A 9,019-nucleotide genomic window follows, 5' to 3' on the forward strand; every position below is an offset into this window, starting at 1 on the left:
CGTTCAAGTATCAACAATAGGTGGGTTTGTTTGGTTGTTTGTTTTTCTCTGTACATTCAAATCTTCTCAAAAACGTGTCCCCGTTTTAACGTAGCTAACCGCAAAGCACTGCTAGCAAATATTTGAATTTATCTTTTAGATAATTATAACCTGTGACCTTTTAAATCGACGTTACAATCAAGTTAATGTGCTTTAATATCAGATTTATGCTAGTAGGTTCGAGTGAGCGCGTGCACGAGTTAGCAACTTTCTACTTTCTGACTGAAGGTTTGGAAAACTTTCACGCGACTTAACTGAGATAAGGTGTAGCTCCTTTGTGTGAGTAGGAATATAAACACGGTCTTTATTCTTTACTTGTATGTAGTCTAAGGTCAGACCTGTTCGGAGTAAGTAAATATAAAACACCGTAGAAACGCTGTAAATAAATGCAAAACGAGCTAACAAAACGGTTTAAGACAGTTCACACTTGTGTCCGAGATAAATTCTACACTTTAACTTTTCGACTATTCTGTGAATTTGACGCAAACCTTAAAAATAATTTTGTAGCAGTTTTCTGAGCATTTTTGGCACAATTTAAGGATTTTTATCCAAGTGAAACTGAAAAAAGTTTTACTTTCGTTTACAACCGAGCTAACGAGACGAGTTATTAGCCATGTGTGTGTTTATGTTTTACTCCGTCTTTTCATATTCTTCTTTATTTGTAGTGAACCTTCCTTTTGTGTTTGAACACATTGATTTAAACATTGAAACTGTCAGACGTCTCGCTGTGATTCGGGAGTCGAGCTCGTTCGTCGCTGGTTTCGTTGCTAAGCTAACGGCGGAGGCCGAGACGCCCAAACGGAGAGACCGGATCATCCGTCCCAACATTTGGTCAATGCTGTTGTTTCAAGAACATTCAAAGAAGTGGAAGGTTTTTAAGTGTGATTTGGTAAACCAGACACAACCACTCCACCTTTACACGACAAACATTATATTTTGGACATTTGTCCACATCTGTTCTCAGAAAGTTTCCTTTAGTTTCACCAGAATCTCCTGTTAATGCTGTAAACTAAAGCGATATTTAAATTATGTTTAGTGTTTTCTATTGGCTCATTCCAACTCCCACACATGAATGAATGGGTCAATAACAAGAAACACCTTTTGATCTCTAAAGTGTAATCTATTCTTTCTAACAGGATGCACAAACAGCCGCCCAGCAGCTTCGGCCAGGCCGCTGAGGACCTGCTGAGGGTGTACGACCACGCCCTGGAGCAGCAGGTTCTGGAGCGCGGGTCCAGCCTGCCATGCAGAGAGGAGAAGCTTTGGAAGCAGGTGGAGGAGATGCTGAAGATGGGGGATGCTCGGGAGACACACTGTCTGGGTTTGGATCCGCTGCAGGAGATGGAGGAGGCCCTACAAGCTGGAGCTGCAGCAGGCCTCCGCAGGAGGAGAGCGAACGTACGAGTGGGACTGAAGGAGCTGGCCCAAGTTTTTGAGTTCCTGGAGCAAGCGTCCTTGAATTTGTATCTGGGACCTTGGAGAAAAGAGTACAAAGTCATCAAGGTGGTTTAAAGATTCTTTGTCAAATGTATTTGCATTTCTCTTTCCTGACCTTCTTTTCTTCCCCAGATGTATTCAGGTAGATTCACACACTACGTAGCGCCGGTGCTGTCCATGCCTCAGATCGAGAAACTATTTGGGTTATTGGGGTACGAGTATGGCCCGTCAGAACCCCAACAGCTTCTGCTCCAGCCGCCCAGAGTCCACCCCGGTTCCCTGAACCAGTTTCTGCGCCTGTCATGTGCCTTCTTCATGGCCCGCTGCGAGTGCCATCTCCTCTGGACGGCTCTCAGGAACCACCCCAGCGACGGCCAGTGGGAGCTGAGCCTGGTACACGAGAGACGGAGAGGAAACGCCCTGCAGGTGAGGGTCACTGGAACCGTGTACGGGACGCGGTGTCCGTAACCCAGTTTACCTCTTGGTTTGTTACTGTTTTATTTTAAGAACTTTTTCACTCCCATTTTTTTAAATAAACTATCATTAAATGTAAACACTAAAAGATTTTCCATCAAAAATATTAATCTTAATTATTATATCAGCAGTTATCTTAAAAATCTACAGGACGAGTTAAAGTCAAGGCCCGGGGGCCGGATCTGGCCCTCTGGGTAATTTTATTTTATTATTAATGACCTAAACTATAAGTTTGACAAATATATTTTTATGAAGAGTAAAATATGGAAAGTTATTTAAGGTTTAAGTTGGTTTATTTTGGAATAATATTCATGTATTTTTATTATTCATAATTGTGTTAAAAAGTTACAGTTTGAAACTTTTAAAAGTTGACATTCTGCTAGTTTTTTGGACTATTTTTGCATTTACTAAGATTTTTTTAGGCTAACTTGGTGTTTAGTTAATATTTTAGCTATCTGTCAATTTCAGCATCTTCAGCGGCCAAATTCATCTTCCAGCATTCACACTAGCATTATCACAGGTAATGCTCTATATCTAGTTCATAATTATGTTAAAAAGTTATAGTTGTAAAGTTTTAGAAATGTAGTTTTAGTGTTGAATAAATGTTTATCCTGTCCAGGACTGAAGGGTTTGGATTTTGGCTCCTGTGCGGTTGAGTTGGACACTCCTGCTCTACAGTCTCTTATCCAGCTCTTCATTCAGACTCTGTAAACTGGAATCACTTTATTTTAGACGCCAAATATGTTTTAATAGATCAGATTCAATTTGGGCACAAATGCTCATCTTTCCTCTCTTGAATAAAGTTATGCATTTCCTTTTTTTTCTTCTCAAATTTCTTTGTAAAAATGAAAATTCTGTTTCATTTTTATCTTAAGATTTCTGGAAACTTTCCTGATCCTGATCTTGATCAGCTAAACGGATAAAGATTGTTTGATTATACAAACGTTTTTTAATTTTATATAATTATAGTACTCTGGAGTACTTTGGAGATTTATTAGTAGAATTTCCTTTCTTTCCATTTTCCTGGTAAGTACACAACGAAGAAGACATTAAGAAATACAAACTTTCTTTTCTTAAAGTTCGTGTCCTGTTTGCTGAAGAGAACCACGTTGGTTTGCAGTGAGACGCTGGTGTTACAGATGTTTGGTCGTTCCTGACAGGTGGCTCTGGAAAACACCCTCAAGAAGTTTGAGGTGAAGAAGCGGCTCCACATAGATCCTGACCTGGAGGAGGACTTGTACGGAGCTGATCTGGAAGAGATGGAGAATGGAAACTTCTCCTTGTGGCCAGTTCAGACCCCAGTGCAGCCAGAGACCCTCAGAGGTTCTGCACCTACGAAAGCTCCAGACAAACGGTCCCTTGAGGAGCTGAACCTCCCATCAGATGAGAAGGCGGGGCCTGAAAGCCGCCGTACCTGCAGCTGTCTGAATTCCCCTGAGCTTGTAATACGATCCCTTGAGTGCGACAGCCTGCACGACTTTTCCTGTGCCTACTTCAGGAAATGTCAAACGCGTCACAGCGTGGGTTATGTAATGAAGCGGCCCAACGGAAGCACTGAAGGAGCTGCACCCGACTCGCCACTCGGAGACGATCCAGAGGCTCCGCCTCCTCAACCAATCAGCTTTCACGCTTGCTGTGACCTCACCAGACTGGACCCTCGGGTTCTGTGTCACAGCTGCAGCGTCTTCCACTCTTCCTCCTGCAGGGACGCCGTCGTCTGCAAAGGCCAGCACGCCGTCAGCCCGCTGGGGGTGTGTTCCTGTGGGAAGGAGTCCAGCAGGAACCCCACGGTGCTGTGCAGGTACTGCGGCAGGGACTACTGCAAGGACTGCTGGTACAGGAGCCCGGTCGCATGCGACTGCGGCCAAACGTTGGACCAGTCGACCCCTGTGTGACCTCTGCACTACTGAGGCACTGAGTGGGCGTGCCTTAAACCTGCCAATCAGATTCGAGAGTTGCCTTCCTCTGAGTTTCTGGGATTCTTTGGTGTTGAAGCATTGAGTTCACGTTCTGTCTCCTCAAAGTGTTGGTTCCGTCAGGTTTATTACAGCTGACACTTCTGCTTCACTCCTTTGTGTTGAGCTGAAAGTGTTTGTTCTTATGTGTTGTTTGCACAGTCTGGAGTAAAAGGGTCACCGCAGTCTTAACGTGTGTTTACTGCCATTTGAAATCAATAGTTACTGCCTTTGATGCTGCTACTCTGCAGCTTCACTAATGTAGAATGTTTAAACGATATAAATGGATATCTAACGTTAAGTTTATCACCACAATATTTATTTCATGGATCCAAAGTGCCAACATTAAACTGATCTGAGGCCTTTCTTTCTTTTGATCTACTTTTAAAAGTGGTTTCTTAATTCTGATTATGTTTTTTAGGACATAGTTTCTGCTGAGCAGCAATTAGAAATTCAGCTCTAACTGCTGGTATGGAGCAACCCCGCCCCCCTTCCCCTCCCTATTGCTGAGAGCTTGGAGCAGGGAACTTCTACGTAACAAATGTGCCTTTTTCTTTAAACTGCATTTTTTTCTGCTCCTGAATTTGAATAAAGAAATACTCAAGTTAAGCCAAATTTTCTCTGTGTATGACCATCATCATCCCACAAGATCATGTTAAAAACAAAACCTTCATCAGGGTGCGGCTTTAAGCTAGCTTCATTAGCTGAAACATGTCTGCAAATAGTAAAGTAGGATTTATCCCTCATTCAGTAACACTCAGTGATGCGTATTTGATCAAACATCATCTATACCAGGAGTCTCCAACCTGCAGCTCCAGATCCACATGTGGATCTTTATCTCTCCATGGTGGATCCTCAACCAAACATAACATAAGTCATGGAGATGCTGACCCAGCATGTCGACCGTCTGAGTCAGAAGATCCAAAAGACCAAAACTACCTCAAGAAAACAAAGTCTGCAAACTAAGACTACCAAACCTCAAACTAAAATAACTAAACCCAGCAGTATAAGACTGCTGAGGACAAGGAAGGAAAAAGAAAAATAAATAGCAATTCTTTAAAGTAAGGATTACTTATCATTTAATTTAGATGAGTTAAATGTATAAATTGATGTCTGAGGTTCACATAAATGATAAACTATGAAGGTTTTTAGATCCTGTTGACCTGAAGACGTTTGGTTTGATCAACTCTACCTCCAGAATGAACAGATTTTATATTTAATATGAGTTAAAACACATATTATCTTATGCTGCACAACATTGTTACTAGCTGTTCAGAACTCCACTGAGATGATCCTGTTTGGTATAGAGAGTCTTTTATTTTGAAAAGAAGTTACTTGAGCTTCTGTCAAATGTAAAACATAATTCATATTTATTATTAAATTAAAGACTGTCATGATGCAAATTCCTTAAAGACTAAAGTGAGACTGTGCGGCTCCTTCTAGGTTTGGATCAGTAGAAAATGAATCCAAATGGTTTTTATTGTGAAAGGCTGCAGACCTCTGGAATAGGTAATAAAATAGAGAAAACTCAGACCAAAACACTCCAATCTTTGGAGCGTTTGACCAAGATGGACGTTGGTTTTACTTTTAGCTGTCATCATCTTATCATCAGCATCAGGCTGATGCTGGATTACAATGAGAAGTGAAAAGATCTCCAGAAGCATCTTGGACCAAAACACAGTAATAGTTGAGTTTGAAGAACACGTTTCCTCGAGTGATTGACAGGTCTGCTCCACAAACCGGTTTCATCTCTGCTGCAGTGATGGACGGTCAGTGGAGCAGATGAAGCTGTTGTGATAATGGTCTTCATTCGTTGTAGGCTTGCCAGTTAATGTTAATAAAGGTTTGGCTGTCCATGCGGTCGATGTAGAGGATCCCATCCAGGTGGTCCATCTCATGCTGGACGATCCGAGCCGCCCAGCCGCTGGCCTGCCATGAGACCGCCTCTCCGCTCTCATTCAGACCTGACCAAAAACACCACAGGTACCTGAATGCATCAGCAGGTTGTGTGAGGGATACAGTCTGTCAAGAGCTGAGTTTGGTCATCGTGGATGCAACCGTCAGACCGAGTGAAATCACTTTTTAAACAATTTATTTGTATAAAGGTGCAGAAAACACGATTTTAGCTCCAACAAACAAACCAGAATTCAGTCCATCACAGACCGCTCTTCTATCCTCCACTATGTTGAAGATTTTGTCTTTGAGCGTCACCGGCGATGCCTCATGTGTCAAAGGGTTAAACCAGAACACGTCCAGACCCGCCTTTAAGTTCCCCAGGAACCCTCTAGATCACACGTGTCAAAGTCGAGGCCCAGGGGCCGGATCCGGCCCTCCAGATCATTTTATTTTATTGTTAGTAATGGCCCGAGGCTATTTTAAAGTTTAGCTAATATTTCAGCTACATGCTAGCCCCTTTGGCTAATTTAGGCTTTTTTTTGTTTGTTTTTTAGGCTAACATGGGATCTACTAAATATTTCAGCTGGTTATCGGCTTCAGCATCTTCAGCTATCAGCACTAGCATCTTCAGCTATCAGAACTAGCATCTTCAGCTATCAGCACTAGCATCTTCAGCTATCATCACTAGCATCTTCAGCTATCATCACTAGCATCTTCAGCTATCAGAACTAGCATCTTCAGCTATCAGCACTAGCATCTTCAGCTATCATCACTAGCATCTTTAGCTATCAGCACTAGCATCTTCAGCTATCATCACTAGCATCTTCAGCTATCAGCACTAGCATCTTCAGCTATCAGCACTAGCATCTTCAGCTATCAGCACTAGCATCTTCAGCTATCAGCACTAGCATCTTCAGCTATCATCACTAGCATCTTCAGCTATCAGCACCAACATCTTCAGCAGCCAAATTCATCTTCCAGCATTCACACTAGCATTATCACAGCTAATACTGTATATTTTAGTGTGTTCAGTAAATGTTTATCCTGTTCGGCTGCGACCTAAGATGTGTTTTGGATTTCGGTCCCCCGTGTGATTGAGTTTGACTCTCCTGATCTAGATGATCCAGAGGATTCAGAGAAGATCACGAGGTCAGTTTTTTTTACATTCTGCCATTCAGTTGAAATGTATTTATGATGAATTCAACTGACTGACAGATGTCTGCTATTACTTTTAGAGGGAGAACCTTCAGAGTCTGAGCCTGGCAAACACTTTCTACCCAGTACATAACCCGTTTACGTACCTGACACCTCCACAGACAGATACCGTGGAACTGTAGCAGAGAAACCAGAGATGCTTTCACAGGCCTCCTGAAACTGCACGGTCCGACCGTCCATCACCCTCAGCTGGGGGTTGATAAAGATCCTGAGGGGCTGGACGCTGATACCGCGCGCCTCCCTCACAGCTGGGGAGCTCTCCTCCAGCATCTCCTTTGGATATTCCAGAGCCAGGATGCGCAGCGGTACGCCGACCTGAGGCGCGCTCAGTCCCACGCACTCCAGTTTACGCATCACTTTGACCATGTTCTTGATGACATGTTGGACCTCCGGGCCTGTTACAGCTGCAGGGTCAACAGGAGCTGCATGTGAACGCAGGACAGGATCTCCTACTTGGCAAACATGAGTGTAAGGAGGACTTGGAGGGGGTCTGACTTTACGCTTCATGTACTGAAGATAGGAGCGGACTTTGACATGACTGGAAATCGAACGTTTACATGTGAGTGAGTGTGGAAGGTGAGAGGAAACCGCTGTGGTTGGGAAACGTGAGCACGGCGCTCTGGAAGCAGAAAGTCTGAAGCTCCTCCAGGAGAGCTGCAGGAGAGATGCTGAGGTCTTTGAGGTCATGGTGCAGCTGCAGCGTCCACACGTCCACACGTCCACACGTCCACACGTCCACACCGCTGTGGGACAGAGACACTGCACTCATTCACTTAAAATCATCTTTTAAATAAAATGTGAGGGAACCCAGTGCAGAAACGAGAAACAAGTTCAAAGGACATAAATACTTTAGTCATTATATATAATAAACACTATCATGATGTTTTGTTGTGGTTTAGAGAAAACTGTATTATGTTTTTTAAATACAAAAGGAAAATTCTTTCACAATTTACAGCGTAATTTTGAATATAAAATAAAACAATTACCTTTAGATAAAACAATTTTATAACTATATTTACTTCTATATAAACCAAGTCAGAGTGAGCTAATGTAAACAATGAAAAAAAATAATTAGAGAGAAAACACAGCAGATAGAATTAGAAATCATAATTTTTTATAAATTATTCTCTTTTTGTTTGAAATGCAATTAAGACACTTAAAATAATCAGAGAAATAACTCAAAAAGACAGTAAACAAAGGCCATTTCATAAACTAATACAAGGTCTGCACAAAATAACATGATTGATTACATTGGAAACTTCTGGGTCCAAATTGTTCACAAAATGAAGAAAATGAGCAATATTTAAAAACCTTCATGTGTTTGCAGCTTTGGTGTACGAATGTTTCAGATGAATAAATGGTTCGGGGTTGAAGTTTGAATCTTAAAAAACAATCACACGGGGTAAATTGTAGATATTACTTTAAGATAGTTTTTTTCTGTTGGGCGCAAATGGATTTAAATAAAATGATTTATCTTCAAGGTGGTTTCTAGGTCGCATCTATTATTTGGATCAAAGTTTAATGTTTTTCTTTAAAGGTTAATAACTAATTTATTGTTTCATTTTTTTAATCTTTTGTCAACGCTGGGAAGTGTAGTTTTATTGCATTGCATTTTAATATATTATGATTAAAAACGAGTAAAAGATCAAACAAGTATCTACTCTTCAATGATGAAAGTGCCGCTTTAGGTCAAACTGCGCCCCGCGCGGGCGTCCGGGCAACAAATCAACCCTCCAGATAAACTACAGCTTCCTACGATTATAGATGTACTAACATGTTGTATTTATCACTATTGTATATTCATTTAATGTCGATGAAATAGTTATACCTTCTAGGGAGAAGTCATTTTCTTGCCAGCATGAAGAGGCTCGTTGAGAGGGACAAACCTCTTCCGGGTCAATCACGTCACGGTGAATTTCAAATTAAAAGTGTTGACGGGAATATTCTACCTTAGAGGATAAATTAGATACTCATCTAAAACAGATTTGTATACTGTTTTAAAT

General features: G+C 41.7%; 3 protein-coding genes across 7 annotated transcripts in view; 1 reads left to right on the forward strand and 2 right to left on the reverse strand.

Moving 5' to 3' along the window:
• Nucleotides 1-663, reverse strand: part of si:dkey-238o13.4 (uncharacterized protein LOC560780 homolog) — a 10,658-nt gene extending 9,995 nt beyond the window's left edge. For 3 of the 4 annotated variants that reach the window (XM_024282142.2, XM_024282139.2, XM_024282138.2), the window contains exon 1: nt 295-652. The gene's annotated coding sequence lies outside the window, so the exon portion shown is untranslated. Of the gene's footprint in view, nt 1-294 lie in introns of all 4 variants that reach the window. The other variant, XM_024282144.2, reaches the window with a different exon arrangement.
• spata2l (spermatogenesis associated 2-like) lies at nt 1-4,272 on the forward strand. The gene is made up of 4 exons (XM_024282136.2): nt 1-20; nt 1,176-1,542; nt 1,609-1,902; nt 3,111-4,272. The coding sequence occupies exons 2-4, from the start codon at nt 1,177-1,179 to the stop codon at nt 3,843-3,845; spliced, it is 1,395 nt and encodes a 464-aa protein (XP_024137904.1). The 5' UTR covers nt 1-20; nt 1,176; the 3' UTR covers nt 3,846-4,272.
• A 986-nt stretch (nt 4,273-5,258) lies between these two features.
• Nucleotides 5,259-8,985, reverse strand: pdf (peptide deformylase, mitochondrial). 2 transcript variants are annotated; one of them, XM_024282296.2, is made up of 3 exons: nt 8,845-8,985; nt 7,103-7,759; nt 5,259-5,869 (listed from the first exon to the last, which is right to left on the reverse strand). In XM_024282296.2, the coding sequence occupies exons 2-3, from the start codon at nt 7,701-7,703 to the stop codon at nt 5,712-5,714; spliced, it is 759 nt and encodes a 252-aa protein (XP_024138064.1). In that variant the 5' UTR covers nt 7,704-7,759; nt 8,845-8,985; the 3' UTR covers nt 5,259-5,711. The 2 variants fall into 2 exon arrangements, with proteins under 2 accessions (XP_024138064.1, XP_036068427.1); XM_036212534.1 differs by having other exon boundaries at nt 7,103-7,733; nt 8,843-8,942.
• Nucleotides 8,986-9,019: the final 34 nt, after the last annotated feature.

This window comes from Oryzias melastigma, linkage group LG6 (assembly GCF_002922805.2).
Source record: "Oryzias melastigma strain HK-1 linkage group LG6, ASM292280v2, whole genome shotgun sequence".
Taxonomy (NCBI): domain Eukaryota; kingdom Metazoa; phylum Chordata; class Actinopteri; order Beloniformes; family Adrianichthyidae; genus Oryzias; species Oryzias melastigma.